The sequence below is a fragment of the Castanea sativa genome, chromosome 2 (genome assembly GCF_040712315.1).
Source record: "Castanea sativa cultivar Marrone di Chiusa Pesio chromosome 2, ASM4071231v1".
NCBI lineage: Eukaryota > Viridiplantae > Streptophyta > Magnoliopsida > Fagales > Fagaceae > Castanea > Castanea sativa.
The window spans coordinates 31,876,219-31,896,066 of NC_134014.1; the positions used below are offsets into that span (position 1 = coordinate 31,876,219).

General features: G+C 33.3%; 1 protein-coding gene and 2 long non-coding RNA genes across 4 annotated transcripts; 1 reads left to right on the forward strand and 2 right to left on the reverse strand.

Annotated features, from left to right (window-relative positions):
* The first annotated feature begins 2,584 nt into the window (after positions 1–2,584).
* On the forward strand, positions 2,585–8,017 carry LOC142626426 (ubiquitin carboxyl-terminal hydrolase 27). Of its 2 annotated transcripts, none has more exons than XM_075800249.1 (11): positions 2,585–2,682; positions 2,868–3,185; positions 3,712–3,838; positions 4,384–4,484; positions 4,567–4,794; positions 5,216–5,284; positions 5,434–5,571; positions 5,769–5,906; positions 6,528–6,590; positions 6,740–7,081; positions 7,322–8,017. In XM_075800249.1, the coding sequence occupies exons 2-11, from the start codon at positions 2,907–2,909 to the stop codon at positions 7,571–7,573; spliced, it is 1,737 nt and encodes a 578-aa protein (XP_075656364.1). In that variant the 5' UTR covers positions 2,585–2,682; positions 2,868–2,906; the 3' UTR covers positions 7,574–8,017. The 2 variants fall into 2 exon arrangements, with proteins under 2 accessions (XP_075656364.1, XP_075656365.1); XM_075800250.1 differs by having other exon boundaries at positions 5,434–5,562.
* A 2,044-nt stretch (positions 8,018–10,061) lies between these two features.
* On the reverse strand, positions 10,062–10,784 carry LOC142626185 (uncharacterized). Its single transcript, XR_012842472.1, has 2 exons — positions 10,642–10,784; positions 10,062–10,525 (listed from the first exon to the last, which is right to left on the reverse strand). It is a non-coding gene; the product is annotated as an uncharacterized LOC142626185 (long non-coding RNA).
* A 6,630-nt stretch (positions 10,785–17,414) lies between these two features.
* LOC142626361 (uncharacterized) lies at positions 17,415–18,605 on the reverse strand. The gene is made up of 2 exons (XR_012842493.1): positions 17,959–18,605; positions 17,415–17,867 (listed from the first exon to the last, which is right to left on the reverse strand). It is a non-coding gene; the product is annotated as an uncharacterized LOC142626361 (long non-coding RNA).
* Between the last annotated feature and the right edge of the window lie 1,243 nt (positions 18,606–19,848).

Sequence of the window (19,848 nt, forward strand, 5' to 3'; positions counted from 1 at the left end):
GTCATCTCATTTCCCTTTAAATAGGTTTGTAAACAAGTCAAGTCAAGCTAAATATTAAAAGTTCAGAAAAATTCAATTAATTTTATTTTGAATACAAGCTAAGCACAAACTTTTTGCTAAATTATATTATATGTTTAAGTTTTGTTCATTTTTTTGTCGAATAAGCTTGAACTTATTGATGAGCTACTTGCTTAACTTATTTATTCTCATATATAGTAAACACTATGAATAAAATTTGTTATCCATTCACAAATTTATGTTAATTTTTAGTAACTAAAGGTACAACAATTTAATAAGATAGCAATGCCACGTGTCATGTCCGTGGCCAAGGAGTCTAGTGTAGTTCTGAGGAGGCCATCCCCTCAGACAGTGAAGCCAGGGTGGCGAGCTTTGGCCACATCAATGGTGCATCATCAGAGGAGGCCACGCTGTAAGGGAACAACCCCAAGGAGGGGTTCAAGCTTGTCGTGTTTACAGGGATGAGAGCTACCATCACATTAATTGCATCCGACCAAACCCTCTAGCTGCATTTATGTGGAAAAGACCCCTAAACAGTGCTATCTTGGTTGCTGCAACTCATAGAAGACTTGAGAAGGTGTCTGATGGGACAAGCACTCAAGTAGTGACCTACATGATTAACAAATAGAGGGCCAAGATTAATGGAGAGGGGCTATATAATGTAAGGGATCCTTCAGGCAAGAGGGATTTAAAAAAAAATATTGTGGAAGAAGACACTATAGCAACCTAGAATAGAAATTGTAACCAAGTTTGAAGAAATATATTCAAACACTACTCTCCTTGGACTTTGCTGAAGAGTGATTTTCTTCACATATGACTTAATTTTCTTTACTTTTCTACGATCCTTAATCCACTGTGTGCGTTAGTCCTTCCATTGAAGCCTAGCTTATAAGCTCACTCTCTATAAATTCATTGTGTTGGGCATTCTGGGCCCTAATCCTATTGCTTTAAGGGCTTAAGATCCAAAACCTGTCCTTACAGTAAAAAATTTTCAATTAGTTAAATAGATAGGATGATTTTTGTTTATGAAATATTAAAATTATATTCACAAACGTTATGTGGTTAAAATATATATAATTTTACAAAATTGATTACTTATTTATTTATAAATTATAAATTATAATTGATATTTAATGAACTTATTTACAAACTTACATAATCTAATTTCAAATACATATAAGCATTTTTTTTAACATACGCACATATTATGTAATACTATATACATACTTTAATCAACTCTTGTACTCATATTTCTCCACACAAAAAAAAAAGGTCTTGTACTCATAAGCAACACTTAACTACAAGTTGTAAAGCACACAGCCAAACTTCCTCTTAAGAATTGATTTCATTTTTTTTTTTTTTAATACTTAAACTCAAGCTTGATTATAAATAGATTCAAAATAATCTTCGCCAACTCATGGTTCATTGTCCAAGGGTTAAATTTGTCTACCTATATTTTATTTAGAGTAATAATAGTAATACATTTTTTTGTTAACACTTGCCCAATATATAGTATCATATGACTGAAAAATCTCATTTCACATTTTTAATTAAAAATCGTGAAATCGTATTTAAGTTCACAATTTTAACTGAAAATCGTATAATTAAAACATAATATCAAAACATCAAAAGGCAATGTGCACGAATAGGGATGGCAATGGGGCGGGGCGGGGCGGGGCCGAAGGATGGGATCTTCACCCCCGCCCCGTATATATTTTTTTTGCCCCATTCCCGCCCCGCCCCGCATGACGGAGAAAATTTCTTGCTCCATTCCCACCCCTTAAGGCCCCGCTAAGACCCGCGAAGCCCTTCCCTACACCGTAAAACTTTGATTCTTGTTAATTTTCCCTATAACTATTACCATTTTTTCAAATAAAATGACATGTTTCAATATTAAAAATATACTTAAAATTATAAATAAATTTATCCTATCAAATCAAACTAATTTTTAGCAAAAACTAAATAATATTATCTAAATGTTTAACAAGACAATGTCACAACAAAAATCTCATAGTATGACACAAAAATCTCATGTTATGTTAATGATAAAAAGTAAGTTGAGACAGACATATGAATCATGAATGAAAAGACAAAAAAAGAGAGTTAAAATTAATACCTTATTTCCAACTTTGCTTGAGAGAAAAGAGAGGTATAACCACGTTAGGTAGAATAAAATAAACTAATGATATTTCTGTTTAAATAGTAGAATTTTAGAGTATGAAAAAACTACAATTTAATCCTTATTAACGCGAGGTGGGGCGAGGCGGGGTGGGTCTAAAAAGTGTAAACCCATCCCCGCCCCGCCCCGTGGTGCAGGTCTAAAATCTCGCCCCATCACCTTTGCGGGGTGGGAAAAACTCGTACGGGGTGAAGCGGAGAGAGGCAGGTCAAGCAGAGCGGGAAAAAATTGCCATCCCTAGGCACGAAGTGTCTAATAATATTTTACCTTTTATTTACATGGTCTCAATTTTCTCCCCTCGTTCGGTTGAGGAAAAAGTTACTGGGCCAAAAATTTGTGGGCCCAATAGGCCTAAATTACAGCAACATTCTTTGTCATGCCATGAAATGCATGTGAAATGCACGTGATCAATCTGCGCGCAGAGAGAGGGAGCCAGCTTGTACGGAAAAATCTTCGAGGGTTTTGCAAAAGAATCCATGAACAAAGTACTCTACTACTCATTCTATTAGATCACTTATCTGGGTTTTTTTTTTTTTGGATTTGTAATTCTGTGCTTTTATTTGACTTTGTAAACTTAAAGCTCTGTATTTCTCATTCTTAAATTGCAACTCTTTTTAAGGTTTTTTTTGGTGTGCTCTCTGATTCCTTGTGTTTATACATTTTGTCACAGATTCAAATACATATATACTGACATATTGGTTCAAGTAGAATGAAAATTGAAGGAGGCATAAGCCTAAAGACAATACTAAGTAATCTCAGACATGGGTTTAGGACTTTGTCTCATATGAACTGGGTTTCAGCTTCTGGGTTTCACTTGGCTGGTCTTTTGGGTGTTGTTGGTTTGGTTTTGGCTATAAGAGATGGTAAAGTTGGCAACTTGACCAGCTTACCTTGGTTTTCTGAGAGACCCAGTGGTTCAGAGAAGAATTGGTTGGTACCAGGGTTGCAAAATCTTGGTAATAATTGTTTTCTCAATGTAATTTTACAGGTATGATTACTTTTGAGTTAATGTGTTTCTTTTGTAAAAAAAAAAAGAAAAAGACTGTTATATAGTACCTTAGGTTCACCAATTGAAACAAACTAGATGTTGTATTGACCAATGCAGCAAAAACGTTGTTATCTTTTCCAAGGATAATTAAATTTAACTTTGTAGTTTATTGGTCAATGCAATCATGACTAATTTCAACTGAATTCAATTGAGGAACTTAAGGTGCAACACCTTAAGAACTGTACTTAAGTTTTACTCATTTTGTTTTGTTCTGCTTTGCTCAATTTCTGTTTGGTTGCTGAGAAAAATTGGAAAGGGGGGGAAAAAGGGGAAACAAGGAAGAGATACTTAGTGTAATTGGACTTCTAATTTGGTTATAAAAAAATGGGAACTTTATGATATTCAAAGTTAATTTTTTTCTTTCTTAGTAACCAAACTGAATATAATTGTAGTTTTATCTATTAGGGGACCTAAAATGGAGATATCTTCTTCTTGTTCGGTAACTAAAATTTGGAGAATTTTTCAGGCTCTGGCTAGCTGTTTATACTTTCAACCTTTTCTTCAAAAGGTTATAGAGGAATGTGAATTATCCATGGATGAGGAACAGGTTGCAAACTTGCCGCTTACAGCTGCTTTGGCTGCTTTATTAGAAGGTAAATTTAAGATATTGTGTATTATTTGAATTGTGTTTAAAGTGTTCATTAGGTCAAAATTGGCATGTACTTCAATCTTATGTTGTGCCGCTTTGTTTAATGAACATAAAGCAACTTATTCATTAGCAATTTGTGTTCCCAATTAAATAAATTTAAGTTGAATTGCCTTTACAATGAAACTCTGCAATTTATGCATCAAATTATATTGAACTCTTAAATTTTTTAGCTTTTTGTTTAAAATGTACCCAGCATTTCTGCATTTGATTCTTTAAAAGAATATAAAAATCTATTGATTAAAAGGTTCCTAGTCATCTTGGATTTCCTGGATTACATTAACCTGGACAGTTGCCACTTTATGACGACAGCAATTATATTTTCTTCTCTCCCAACTTTGTTTTCGTAATTTTTGCAACTGTTTCTGAAAATTTTTCATGGAAGAATCTTTCAGTCCCAGACTTATGATTTGTTAATCAAAGTTGTACAGTTCTGTGAACAAAACTTACTTGGTGGGTCTAATCTAACTAGTGAATGGTCCATATCTGCAGAGTTATGTGAAGTTGGTGGGGGAAGAGTGGTATTGAGTCCACGGAGACTAATGCTAGCTATGTCTCATCACATTCCAAATTTTAATCTGACTGCCCAGCAGGTGCGGTGGTTCCCTTTGAATGCTTTAACAGCTCGAACACTTTATGATGCAGAGCCTAATTTTCAATTTCATGTCCGTGTAGGATGCAGCAGAAGCGTTCCTTCATCTTTTGTCCTCTTTAAGAGAGGAGTTTTCAGATTGTTATCTTCCAAATCAATGTTCTTTAGTTGATGTTTTTGCTTCTAGTTGTAGGATTCTCATTCCAAGGAGGGAGGATCAGAGTGAGCAGGAAAGATGGCGGAAGCACTTCCTTGGACCATTTGATGGAATTCTTGGTAGCATCTTAACTTGTCAAAGCTGTTCATCTCAGGTTCATGTGGCCTTCACAAAGAACAACTCTAATTGAAATGCATAAATTTTTAAAGGCTTATTAGATTCACATGTCTGTCTCAGTTTTGCATGCATAAGCTATGTTTGGTATGCATCCAAATTATATAACTCTGTTTATTGTTTTGTGTGTTCATGAAATAGAACTATGCGATGCATTTTCACTATCCCATCCATCTTGGGTTTTACTTAATTTGTTCCTTAATTCAACCGGTTAGGTTTGTCTTGGGTTTGGGAGAACTAATAGGAGCAAATTTCTTAGAATAGCATTCTTTTTTTTTTTGCACCAAGCAACTATTTTAGTCTTGTACATCTCCTTTCTCCTTTTTCTCTCTTCTCATTTTCCAAATTGTCAGTTGTCTTTTCGTGCCTGTCTTGTTTATTTTTCCTTACTGATTTTGCAGATCTCAATGAGTTTTGAATCTTTTCATAGCTTGCCTCTGTCACCAGTGCTCAATAATGGTTCCACCATTGTATGTTAAGTGAAGATTTTATCATTTAACATTGTGTATGTTTAAGCCCATTACTTGGATTTCTATCCTCATGGTCATTTTTTTTCTACAATGGTGGTGCTACTTTTTATGACTGTTCTTTCATTTTTCTTGTTTCCATGAAACACTAGATGGTTGGATGTACTTTGGAGGATTGCCTGAAGCAGTTCATTGTTGCCGAGCACGTTGAAAATTATCACTGCAGCAACTGTTGGCATATTGCTGGAATAAAGTATTTGTCTTCAGTAGAGGCAAATGAGGTAATCAATGTGAGCAGTCTATTTATACCCCAATCATAAAAGTTTAACTTTCAGGTCTGTTTTACCTCATGCAAGAAATGAAGTGGCTTCTTTATGTTGGTCCAAGTGTGGATCTTGAATTTTTTTTTTTTTTTTGACTTTTTAACTTGAAGCAATTGACCTCTATTTATGTTTAACTTTGTGGTTTTTGTGCATTTGTTTTTCAGATGGAGATTGAAAAACTTAGGAGATGTAGTGAGCAAGAAACCTGTGACTGCCGAAGACTTCTCTGTCTGAAAACACTACCGTGGTCAAATAAGTTTTCATATACGCTAAAGCAACTAAGCCTTGCTCGTTGTCCAAAGGTACATGTTCTGATCCCTTTTTTAGTAATGTAACCTAAGGCACTTCTCATCTGTCAACTTGACATGGAAAGATATTGTAGAGATGGAACAAAAACTGGGAATGGCTTACTGTTTAGGTGGTTGCTATGACTGTAGGATCAGTCTGGCTGGAAGTCATTACACCTATCAAGGACTGGATTTTCATACATTCTTAGATAAAATCCTTGCTGCACACAGATTGAGCAATGTGTCTGCCTGCTAACATGTGCTTGGGTAGACTACTTTGCAAGATCTATAAGGGAGGGGAGGACTTTGAAAACCAGGGTGAGGATGGACCTCTTTTTAGACATTAAAAAAAAAAAGCAGCTGGAACTTCCTTATGACAATTAAAAAAAAAGAAAAAAAAAGAAAAAAGAAATAGAGAGAGAAAAGATTCTGTTGGAACCAGGCATAATCCATGAAACCCTGCATTAAAGTACACCAAAAGGCCGAATCAAATCCCTAGAAAAGCCTAAATTTTATCCCCATAATTTTTTTCTTTTCAATTTTGGGTACTACACCCAAGTTATTGTCTATAAAAATGGGTTTTGCTTTTAGTATTTGAACTTTAGCGCACTCGTCAATATGATCATATACTTGCAGATTCTATGCATTCATCTAAAACGTGTATCAATAAATATGTTTGGAGAGCCAGTCAAACTTCAGGTAATTTGCTTTCCTTTCTTTTGTTATACTTGATCCCTTAATACTTTCTGAATCTTTACTCTCTCTATTTCTTTTTCACTACACTTTTGGATAAGTAGCAAAGAAATGTTCCTTGCAAAGAAATTAAAACTTCTTGCTGATGATTGTAGGGCCACATTTCTTTTCCATTGAACTTAGACCTGCTACCATTTATTACAAGAGGGGTTGGAATGAATAGCTGGGGAGAAAACTTGCAAAGAAAGCAAGTGAAGCTACAATATGAGAAACCAAAACCTCTTTCCAATCATTTCAATATGCAATTTGATACAAGAAAACTGAATTACATATATGGGCTGATGGGAGAGGATGTACATTCAAATGCATTTGCTTCAGATGAATCTGATCCCACGGTAAAATTACATGCTGTTAAGGGAGAATCCAATATGGCCCAAACTGAAGGATGCTCAAAATCCATGTCTGCAATCATGCATATGCAATCTGATGATGACAAGGTAGGTTGAGGTTTGCTAATACTGGTATGTATGGGCTTAATATAGAATCTTCTAGAGATATTTTTGTGCAATTGACAACAATTCACTTAGCATTCCAAAACCTGTTAAACCAATGGTAGACATTGGTGGCATATTTTTGCTTTCAATTGATGAATTTCAACCTATCAAGTTCAGTACTTGTCCAACAAGAAAAAAACCCTTCGAGGTTCAGTCTTTTTTAAAGCACATGTATTGGTGCAGGTGACTGTCCCTCCAGAAAGTTGTTTATACCGACTTGTATCTGTTGTGGAGCACTTTGGAAGAGCCGGTAGTGGGCATTATACTGTTTACAGAAGCGTGAGAGCTGATTCATATAAAGAAGTTCCTGATGAGCAATTTGAGCCTGGTTCCATGAGTTGGTTTTGTATTTCAGATTCTGAAGTGCATAGGGTCTCAGAAAAAGATGTTCTTGATGCTGAGGCTAGCTTGCTCTTCTATGAGAAAATTGTCTAAGGCTGAAAAATTACACACTATATCTATTTGTTGTGAAACTTTCATTTTATATCAGAAAGGCCAAGTGCTGCTGCTTTGATAACGAGTCCATAGAAGGCCCTTCAATCTACCAGAGGTTGTGCCATGAGGCATTTGCAACTTGGAGAGGCCTGGAAAGTTGAAGGTTCAAGTAGAAAATTCCATACAAAAAAGAGAATAAAAAAGTAGAAAATTCCTAACTGGAAGAACGAGTATAAGGCCCTGTTATTATTTGTTGTTGCTGATGGTACATCCTTCTTAGCACAAGGAGTATAAAGCAATACCCTAAATATAAATATATTTTTGTAGTGTAAGTTGTACATTTGATCCACTGTACCCTTTGGATGCCATGTTACGAGTGTGCTATAATGTTTTTGACAAAAGAAAACTTACCTTCAAACCCATCAATTTTTTCTTGATTCATAAGCCACTGTATCCAGTACGTCTTAATTGCTCATTTTGTTCCCCCACGCCCCCAAAGTATGTTTGAATAATGCTAGGGATACAACATTTTTCACAATGGCTTACTTGACTTGTTGTGACTAGAGCAGTATCACTTTCACTTGAGTCTACTCTATTATACACTAATCACACAATAGGTTATGTAGGAGTCTTGAGATAAGTTGTCCCTAGACTTGTTGCCCTTGAATTGATGCCATATCCCACCGCTCTTATTATAATCTGTCTTTGAACCGGAGTGACGGGGGAAATTCAATTTATTGAATAGCCACTTCTGTATGAGAATACATGGAAGTGTAAAAGCGATCTGTTTTTTACAGGCCCAAATACTGCTCCATTTTATTTTTGCTGCCCAGAAAATACAGGCAGAGATGATGTCAAGGAGTTACTTAAATATATAAGCTTTTAGCTATTTCTCTAGCCACATTTTTCATTTCTGACACATTGACTGAATTTCAGCATCTAGGGATGTCGATGAGTGAACCCAGTTGAAATAGAATGTCTAATACCTGATTTGAATCTTAATTTGGATTTGATGCTCTCTAGTCAAACACAACCTGACACCATTTCGTACTTAATTATGTTTGTCCATACTCATTTTAACCTTTGATAATCGAATACCTAAACAAGTATGTTTACAGTAAAAATCATATCATATGTATAGTTTTTAAACAAAACCATCTGTGGCATAACAAAACTTGAACCTAATTAAGATAACTCCATCTATTCCATCATTAATAGGCCCTTTTCATTAGTGACCAGCCAGGTTAGGTGACCCCATTTATCCAACCCAGCTTGCAATTATCTTAGCACATCAGGTGAAACAAAGACTAACGATTAATGTGACTGTGAAACCGTTTAGTCACAATTCACATGATTATAATTAGAAATTAGCAGGAAATTATTGTTTCGTAGTTCACAACAGCTTGAAATGCTGAATATGATCAAAGCAGCATCAATGTGCTACTGCATGAAAAAATCACACGGTGTACAGACACACATAAAATTATGTTGACACAGCATTTTATTTGGAAGACATCGAAGTCAAGAAGTTTCTTGATGACATTAGAAAAAGAATTGAATATTTTTAAAACAAACATTGTTTTAGGTAAGTAAGTTATATCTAAAACAGGCTGAAGAAAGTTTTCAGAGAATCAGAGTTGATTTTGTTGTTTTGTTAATAGAAATATTTTGGAATTGAAACCAAGTTTTTTTTTGAGAAACTGAAACCAAGGTGTTTGGTTTGTGACTATGCAGTGATCAGTTTCATTACTCAGTCTCACACTCACAGACACATATATAATTAAAATAATATGCATTACCAGACAAAATTTCATATGATAAGCTTCCATATAAGTAACTGTGCATATATAGCATTGTTATGAGCTGAATTTCCAAATAAGGAAAGAAAAGAGACAAGCTTTTCAAAGCTAAAGAATAGAAAATTAAAAAATTTCTAAAATCTTCAATCATGTTTTAAAGGGAAATCATTTAATAACCAATGTCAATTAATAACAAAATTCTAAGTAAATAGTCCTAAACATAGGAAGAATATCTGAAAAATAATCTTACTTGATATATATATATATATATATACATATATATATCTTGTCACTCTAATTAGGGATGCATTCATATTCATGTGAAAGCACTGAAAGCAACCTGGTTTTCAAATAATAAGAAATAATATATATATATATATATATATATATATATATATAATTTTACTTTAACAGACTGCTAGAAGGAATTTAATTTCAAGCCTTATGAGTACTGTTATGATGTTTGGCTTAAGTCCTTTGCGAAGAAGCATCTATCCTATTGGCTGTGTAGTAAGTTTTGCAGAAAGCTTGATTACTTGTTTAGAGATTCCTTCAATGTAGATTGCTTATATATTGCAGTTTGCAATAGGTTTATGATAGGTTGAGGAATTATTTTTTGGTTCTCTTGCTTCTAGGGTTTTAAAAGAAGCTTTAAAATTTTAATTTGTGCTATTTCTTGTTCACAAAGATTTTAATTTAAAAACAATTATAAGATAATTATATTATACATCCGCTTAGTTATTGAAAAACCCTTATACAAGCTAAGACATCTGTGTAGCATGTTACAGTCAGCTTTTCTATATAAAACTTCCCATAACCCTAGTTTGCAAAAGATCCAAAGATAATATATATATATAGTACCAGATCTATTTCCCGCTTACATTTTTACATGACCAATTTTTTCTTCCCCAATCACATTTCTGCAATATATATATATCAAGCTTTAAATGGACTCAAACTAGCTATACTAGGAACATTAATAACTAAACCACTGCTTGTTTAACAAAATTTGCATTTTAGTTATGTATTGGAGGCTTCCTTCTTGCTGGAGTGTAATCCACATCAACTTCCGGAACCCTCTCTTCTTTAGGTGATGATGGACCATCATGGCTCATCTGGGATCCTTTACTTACCACTCGCAAATTGCGTGCTGCTATCAAATTAAGAAACAAAAAACCCACAAAAAAATAAAATAAATAAGAACCATGTATTTTAGTTTCATTGTTGTTGAAATATAGTCATGTAGGTTATGGAGAAGAAATTAATTACCTCTAGTTGTGGTAGAGAAAAGGCAAAGAATGATGAAGGCCACAAGAATAAGGCGTTTGCATGGTACTGCAGCCATCTTAGAATCTCTCTTTTTTTTGGTTGAACAATTCAATTTATCTCTATGCTTAGAGCTTCTTCATTTTACTCTCTTATATAGACAAAAACTAGTACTTATAATTACCTAGACACTGGGACGAGTTGCGTATTGGGAATTTGTACGTGACTAATATGGTCTAACAAATTTCACATCAATGTCTCCTTTTGTCTAGCATGAAATAGCAAGAAAAGGATTGCAAGGTTCTTAAAAAACAGGTTTCAATCAAAGACAAGAAATACAAGAGTTGTGTGTATATCAACCAGTTAGAGGGTTCTGACTTTGTCTCCCCTTGAAAGGTGCTTATTTTGTTTTTTTATTTCCTTTTTCTTGTATTAGTAGATGATTGGGGCTAAAAAGCACTCCTTAGAATTAATTCTCATGTCATTTAGCTAGGATTGGGGTGGGGTTCAGGGTTTGGTCATGTTTCTTCCATCAAGACTCAAGTGGCTTTACATTAATATGATCATGTTTTCATTAACTGGCTTAGGTGCATAGTACAGATTGTGATTAATTTAGTATATACTTCTAAACCCAAATTTCAAATTTGAATAGAGTAAGAATTGACTAAATGTTTTTACTTTAAGTGACCAAAATTAGAACATCCTAGAATTAGCCTCTCTAAAGATAATAGAGGTAAGATTGCCTACCGATCATCTATTAATTCTAAATTCCATAAAAGTAGGAGATTTGTGCACTGAGTATAACTCAAGCCCAAATTAGAGCATAGCATGTGCCTTTGTATTTTTTTTAAAGTAAAGAACATCAAATGCTAGAATTGAGGCTGATACCTAGCTATAAGTTTAGTTAGTCATGAAGTCTGTATATATTCTCTTGCTTATGTCTCTTCTCATGTTTACAAGATTTGAGAAATGATATTTGAGAAATAAGGACTTGGGAACAGCTCGCTTGGCATACCAAATCAGTGGGCCTCACTAAATACCTATTCTCTAGCCTAACTAAAGCAGCATTCATAACGCAGTACTGACAATCACATGGCAATTTTCCCTCCTAGCATAACCTGGCAAATGTATTTGTTATGAATCTAGTAAGGCAGTGTTATACATACATGACCTATCCAGAGAAGATATGCAATGTTGTGCGGCCACAGTTTGCTTAGTATTTTTTGATATATAATTTTTTATTAAAGAATTTAATCAATCTGGTTCAGTAGTTAATCATCCAACAAACCATGCATTAATGAATGGAAGGAGAAAACCCAACACAGGTGGGGCTACAATCATTTTCAGATAAGGCAATCAACATTGTTATGTAATGTTGTGTACAAAAATGATCACGTGATTGCACCAAGGATCATCTGCTTAGTGGGCCTGCTTTGTCCCTGAATTGCAAATAGACTAAACATGATTTAGCTAGCTAATTAGAGTTTACCGATAGAGACAAAGAATTAGAGAAGCAACTATAGAAATAAATAAATACTTGTAGGTTTTGATGTAGAAAAAATTATTATTGTTTTCCGGGAAGAAAAACCTATCAAATTAAAGTTTTAACCCTTGGAACAAGAGTTATTTTCCTAAACCTCTAATAAATAATTGATACAAGAGTTATTGGCACGTTTAGTAAAATGTAATAGACACTGTAATGTAATAAATATTTCTATAGCATAACTATTCGGTTGTTTGGTTATATTTTTATTACAATGAATAGTTATTCCTTATGAATAGTTATTTTTCAAAATGAAGGATAACTATTTTTTATTAAAAGTACTGAATATCTATTCATTTACCTTATGTAATAACTTTTTAAATTTTTTTCCTAAAAAGCCATTAGTTGCCACATCTTCAAAAAGAAAGAAAATAAAATTTTCTTGTTGTTAATTATTAGCTTTATTTTGAACATCCTAAAATAAGTGTATTTTAGGAAATTTGACTTTAAAATGATTTAATTACACATTCTTTTTATATTCTATTAAATTGTGGATGCATATTCAGTAGTACCTATTCCTAAATGGTCACCAAACTAATGAATAGTAATACTTATTATATTTTAACTTAATGTATTCCTTGTAATACTTATTCTTATTCCCATGTAATAATCATTATAGTGTACCAAACGTGCCATAAACTTCTAATAAATTATTGATTTTTTTCTAAGCACAAAACATATTTCTTAATATTGGTTTATCAATTGTCACACCTTTTTTTCATATGGAAAAGTGGAACTAGAGTTCATAAGATAAAAAGAACATATATACATGTGTGTGTGTGAATAAAATACATTTTAAGCAACTTCTTTGATTTCTTGAGTGCTTTTGTCGTAAATATTGCCCTTGTTTTTAAAGAATTACATTGTGTAGACAATATTTTCGATTCACAAACCAGATTTGAGAATTAGGGGTAAAATCTAATGTTTTAGTTTGACGACTTACTCCAATAGCCCAATATTTTATGAGCCAAATGTTTATTTTGATAAACTAACAACTAAACTTGTTTTGCAACTCCCATCCATATCATAGTCATAGACCCAGTCCCTCCAACCCTTTTATTACCTCATGAAGTTACAAATCATTACCTCACCCAAGATTGATATTCTTGCAATAGATTTTGTCTGACTAGAAGTACCAGATCAAAGATATCTCCCGATTAAGTTTTGGCTTAAAAACTAAGTATTATATCTCATCCCTACTCAAACTTTAATCACCACTAGTGAGCGGTTAATGAGGTTTAATTTCTTCATCCGCGGGATAATGGCCCTGGTGTGAATAAGTCAAGCACAATGAATGAGACCAAGTGTGCAGTTAAAAAAAATATAACACACACATATATCACCTATAACATCTGCTTCATGAGAATTGTCCTTTATTGACTATCATCACATTAAAACACAATCTAAGATCTTGTGTAAATGAGATTCGATAAAAGGTCCCTAATTTAAGAACAAAATAATTTATCCATTGAATTAATTGGAACCCATCATATGAAAATCTTAAATTTAAAACCTTTTTTTTCCCCCTGGCTGGGGCAAGGTTTGAAATGTTTGACTTATTTATTTTATCTTATATTGAGGAACCTTCCTAATGTACATTAGGGTCACCATTCTAATGAAAAAAAGTATGAAAACACTAAAATTTTCACTCAAATGTTTCTACTAGTAGGGGCCTATCTAGCTAGCGTCGGGGTGGCAATTGGGTGCCATTGCCATGGCCCCCCAATTTCTTTTTGAATCTTTATTATGTCTTCTTTGATATAAGGTGCCGCTTTAATGCTTGTATTGATGGCCCCCCAAGTAACTCTTTGTAGATCTTTTATTAGTTTTGAAAATATGATTTAGTTGGGGAAAAAAGAAGAAGAAGAAGAAGAAGCGAATTTGACATGCCCATTTACATGATGAAATTAGGCCTTATATAGCAGGACAGTGCGACATTACTATATAGAAACCATATGTGTTGTTTAGGAATGAGTTTTGTGTCGATAGTATTATCCAAATCTCCCATGAAAAAGAACTTAACCATAGCTTTATATATATATATATATATATATATATAGGTTTTGATCAACAATATTGACAATTTAAACAACAAAAACCTCAAGCCCACTACTCTATTTGCATACTTCCCCACCTTAATAATCAAGTCTCCCTTTCTTTTGACCAAGCCAAAGTCCCCTCCATATTTTTGGTCATGTGTTTATATAATTAAAAAAAGGTTCAAAGTATTTTGTAAAAAAAAAGGGTTCAAAATATGGTTTTGATCCCAAAACTATGTTTTAAGTTTCAATTTATTCCTATTTAGTGAATTTTCTTTTTCAATTTTATCCTTGAACTATGAAGGTCTCAATTTAATCCCTTGAATTTTAAAAAACACCTTAATTAGAAAAAAGGGAAGCTTGACTTCTAGGCTTGCAATTCAAGGTGCTATTAATTAGAAAATTATTTTTTATCCTACCTTTTATAACCATTACTATGTGAATGATACTTGCTAATTTGACACACACACACACATATAATATGACATGTTAGGTCACATGCATGTTGGTTTTACAAAATTAAAAGATATGGAGAAAAAAGATATGCACATTAGGGACTCCTATTTTTCAATTAAGTTTTTATTTTATAAAATATTAAATACACTAGTTTTTATTTACTTTGATTTTATGACACAAGCATATGGTCTATTATGCTATGTCTATATTATAAGGACATGTTAGGAACTTATGGGTAGAACTCATCCTTAAAAATCGGCTTGCAAGGAGAGGGTGCCTAATAGCTTATAAACACATGATTAGGTTTATATTTAATCCATGTGAGATACTAGAATCATAATAGGACATGTGTACAAAAAAGTCTCTCAAATAAGTAATTATTATTCAGATACTATGATGGCAAGGTAGCTAGGGAAAAATAACACACAAACAGTTTATTAAAATCTTAATAACTAAATTGAAATAGAAGTCATAATTAATTTAGGGATCAAAAATGTATTTTCACTTATCTTTTTATGTTCACTACAATTCAAGGTATTCTTATGATCCATTATTGTAACTTTGTGGAGTTCCCACTTATTTATTTTGATGAACTAATTTTCATAAGGTTGACCATTTTAAACATGATTTTCTATCATTGATCTATAGCAAGATAAACAAGAACCATAGTTATTTATTTATTTATTATTATTAGTATTGATAAGGATTGCTAAGTCAAACAAAAACCACTCGTACATGATATGATTGTTTCCCTTTTTTATGATCTAAAAAATTCACTGCCTATGCTACTTGAGACCTTTTTGTGGAGGAACACTATATCTAAGTCTATTGAGAAGGGTGATGATTAATCCAGGAACTTGTAGACCCTAAAAACCTCTAAATGTGGAGCTATAAGTCACAAACGGGAAATCCTTCATGTCTCATAGAGTCAATGTCTATGAAATGTCACTATAGGCTACACAAGCAGAGAAAATGGTCTACTTCATAATTGCTCTTAGTTTACGTAATGCACCCATATTTGTTATTTTTTTATAAAATGGAGCTGTCAACCTAACCATTTTTCTTGATAAGTTGCAATTCCCTAAGCTTGAGTGCATGCATGCACACATGCTAAACCAACAAGATAATCAAAAGTTATAATAGTTAATTGATTAGAGGCTTGAATTAATTTAATCTTAAACACTTTTGATACTCATTTTCCCGAGTCTTGACCATTTCTTTCTTATCAGTTAAATGAGATTCTTGAGCTGGAAGCAAATAATAAGGAAGGCTTCCTTTGAGAGATTTTCAGCTAATTAAGAGGCTTTTTGTTTCCGGTTAATGCAAATTGTGTGTATCTATGAAAACTAGGTCTTTGTATAGAGGAGCAGCCATGCCTAGTCTCATTAATTTTCAATCTAAGAAAATTATTATGTAATCATAGTACAACTAACATGATATTCTAAACTAATAATAACAAATTATCTTATACAAAAGTTTACTTTTCACCTAATTCTTGAAATTATGTCATATTATTTATTAGGTGTACGACTTTTTTTTATTGACCTTATCAAAGTGATATAATTCCAAAGTTCTTAGGGTCCAAACTACTGTTTTTACCTTTTCTTGTCCTTCCATCTCCTCCCAAAAGCTTTGATCATATTTTAGCATCAAAATGGAGCAATGGTTTTAGACTGATTTAATTGTCAAAACGATGGTAATTAATCATCAAATTTTACAGGTTTGTCATACAATTGTTTGATTATGAGACCTTGAGCATATTGAAATTAACCACTTCAGCACACAAGGGGTATCAACTAACCAAATACCCCAATTTAATTAAGAACTGTTCTCAACAGTCTAATATGAGCAACAAAATAAAATTTTCAAAAGGAGCGATGCATTTTAATTTAGTCAGTTGCAGATGGTGTTATAGTAGTCAATCATTCACAGTTCTTGAAACTCAAATATTAGGCGAGGTAGAGCCTAACTTTAACTCAAAGGGTTGAATTTCTTGATTGCATAAGGTCTTTAGCGAACCCTAAGTGCCTGTCAATTTTGACTTTTATTGATATTACTTAAAAGTTAGAACTTATGGTGCTCATAATGCAAACTGTCCATCCTTAAAGTTGCTCCTTTATCAATTTATTTCATTCTTCATGTACTATTGCAAAAGTTTTTTCTTCAAAACACATTTTGACTTTGGACTTTAGCTGGTTCACTAAATAGCCGACAATTTAGTTGACAATCTTATCGATCTGCTGTTATAATTGTATGGTTCAGACCAATTAACACCCTATCATGGGGTGGATTCTACATAGTTGATCTCCAGCTGTAATAGTTGCACAAACAAACTAGCATTTCCCTTTTTTTCTCGCTGACATAGCTTATTTTGTTCAAAATGATATATATCACTTTCATTTAGAATCATCATTGACACTTTTCTTATTATGCACCAATTATAATAAAGCCATGTTAATAGTAGTGAAAAATATTATGTTTTTAAACTTATTGTATAAATTAATATCTGACCTTCCCAAACTTCAAATTCTGGTAAAAGATCTAAGGTTGCTTGTGGATTCATTATTAAATTGGAAAACTGTGACATAAAAATTAACAAACATAATTAAACTATAAAATCCATCAACAACTTGAATATCTCCCTCGTTAATCATGAAAGTAAGTTTATTTTTTCATTGGTCAAAGGCTGATAAAAGGAATTAGGCATGCATTCACATTCCCATGGAAGCCATTTGATATTCGGTGAAAACACAAAAATATTATTATTATATGTATTTGAGAAGGAAACTAATAGATACTAACATATCAAGCACATTGAAGCCTAGTTTCCCCTCTCTCTAGGAAACTTGCCATAACCATCTTCAAAACACCTTTGACCCTAGCTACATGGTGTCTGACTATCTGTTTCTGCTTACATTTTACTAACCATATTTTCCAAATTTTTGGTATCCCCCCCCTCAACAAAGATATGTACACTCAAAACTAAAGTAGGAATGAAATAGGAGCTAATAGGCTTGTACTTGCTCAACAAAAGCTGGCATCTTAGTTATGGATTGGAGGATTCTTTTTTGTTGGAGTGTAATCCACAGACACGAATTCATCATTGTCCTCTTCATGTTCTTGGTTTGGTGCAAACAAATCATCATTTCCCTTGGGAGCTTCCCTAGTAGCCACGCCTTGCAAACTTCGTGCTGCAGAAAATTAAGGTGCAAAAGATCAAATTTTGCACTTAGAAATATAAATTTGCTAAGAGATGAACTATATATATATAGAAAAATTTACCTTCTGCAGTGATAGTGATGAAGCAAAGCAATACAAAAGTCACAAGAAGAATGCGCTTGCATATAGCCATATCTTACTCTTCTGGTATATAATTGAAACTCCTTTTGTGCATATCATCTTCATCTAAGTTACTCTCTTTATATAGACTCATAAAATTGTACTTGCTACCCTGCTGCTAGATACTAGGAAATGTGATGTATGTGACTGTGACATAAATTTGTTAGTGTAATTTTACCTGAAAAGATTGGTCTAATAGGGTCAACATCAATGTCTCCTACTGTTTTTCATGACAATGTTATCCAGTTATATCACATTGTATTGTAATGGAAGTCATAAATTTTCTTCTCATGGGTGCATCATCATAGGACTAAAACACTATATCACACTGTACGTATTCTAATGGAAGCCATACCTTTTCTTCTGAAAATTTTTTGGGGGCATTATCCTAAGATTCTAAAGCACAAATTTTCATAATCCCCCCGGGTCTGGTGGTAGAATCTTCTCATCTAGGAGCTTTTGCTGCAAAAATGGTGGATTAGTGCCTCATAGTAGTGAACCTAGCCTAGCCAATGCGTGAAGTATTTAAAAGAGTAGCTTATGAGATATGACCCTTGCATTTTTCTTGTTAGGTTAGGATGCTTCTATATAATAGAGGTTGTATAAAAGATATATAATATATATAGGGACCAAGAAAAACACCTTCAACCAGGCAAGATTCGTGGGGTATACATCAAACTCAATCTACAGCCGGATTAGTGCAGCCTCCATGACCCTACATTACTGTCAAAGCACATGGAGATTTCCCTCATAACATATATCAAATGGCTCATTTTGATTCATCAAGCACATTGCTATACCGAAAGGCAAAATCCCATTAGAGGAGTATTTAGAGTTGTGCCATCACAATATATTTCATCATAGCATATTGGCATACACACCTCTTTACCAATTTATATCATTCTTGCTTGATTAATCATGAAAAAAACAGTGCATTAAATGTTTGGAGGGATATGACCTAGACTGGTGGGGCTTCAATCACTTTCGGATATGTTGATCACAATGATATGTACAAAATTTCACGTGAATGGGCTGGTGATTATGTAGCCAGTGGCCCTGCCTTGTCCCTAGTTGCACACACATTTAACATGATTGATCTTGCCAATTAAGGCTTAAGATAAAGACACTGATGCTGAGAATGAGAGAAACAAAAAAAAGAGTAAAATTACTAAGAGGGCTCGATGCTATGGTTCTTTGCTCTAAAAGTTTTTAACTATCAAATTTTCTTCTTATAATCTTTCGACCCCCCCCCCCCCCCCCCCTCCCTAAAGTTTGATGTGGTTCTCTAAAGTCATCAAAACAACTTTTGTGTTTTTGACTCTTATATTGGTTATTAGTGGGATCGAATCTCACTTATACTAGAATAAGGGTTTAAAGAAAAAGAGACCTCTTGTTGTGCAGCACGTAAGTTTAATATACCTATAATGACTAGAAAAAAGTATAGAGGATATTATAGTACAACCCTTCTTTTTTGTAGGCTACAAAGTCAAATCAATTATTTGACAATTAGAAATACAAGACTTTTCATAATTGCTGACATAACTTATTATGATTGAAATATCACTTTCACTTAAATTCACCATTAATACTATTTTTATTACGCACCAATCACAATAAGTCATGTTAGTGATTTCTTTTGACTGATTGTTCCTTGAACCACATGTATAGTATCTAAGGTTAAGGAGAAAAAAGTTTATTGTCTTGGGCAATTCTTTTTGCTCTTTGCCATGTGCTAAAATAAAAACTACCAAATCTTAGTCCTTTGCCATTCTAGCCCTCCCTTAAATAACTTTACCCCAGAATTGACATTGTTATCATTTGAAAAGCCCTTGT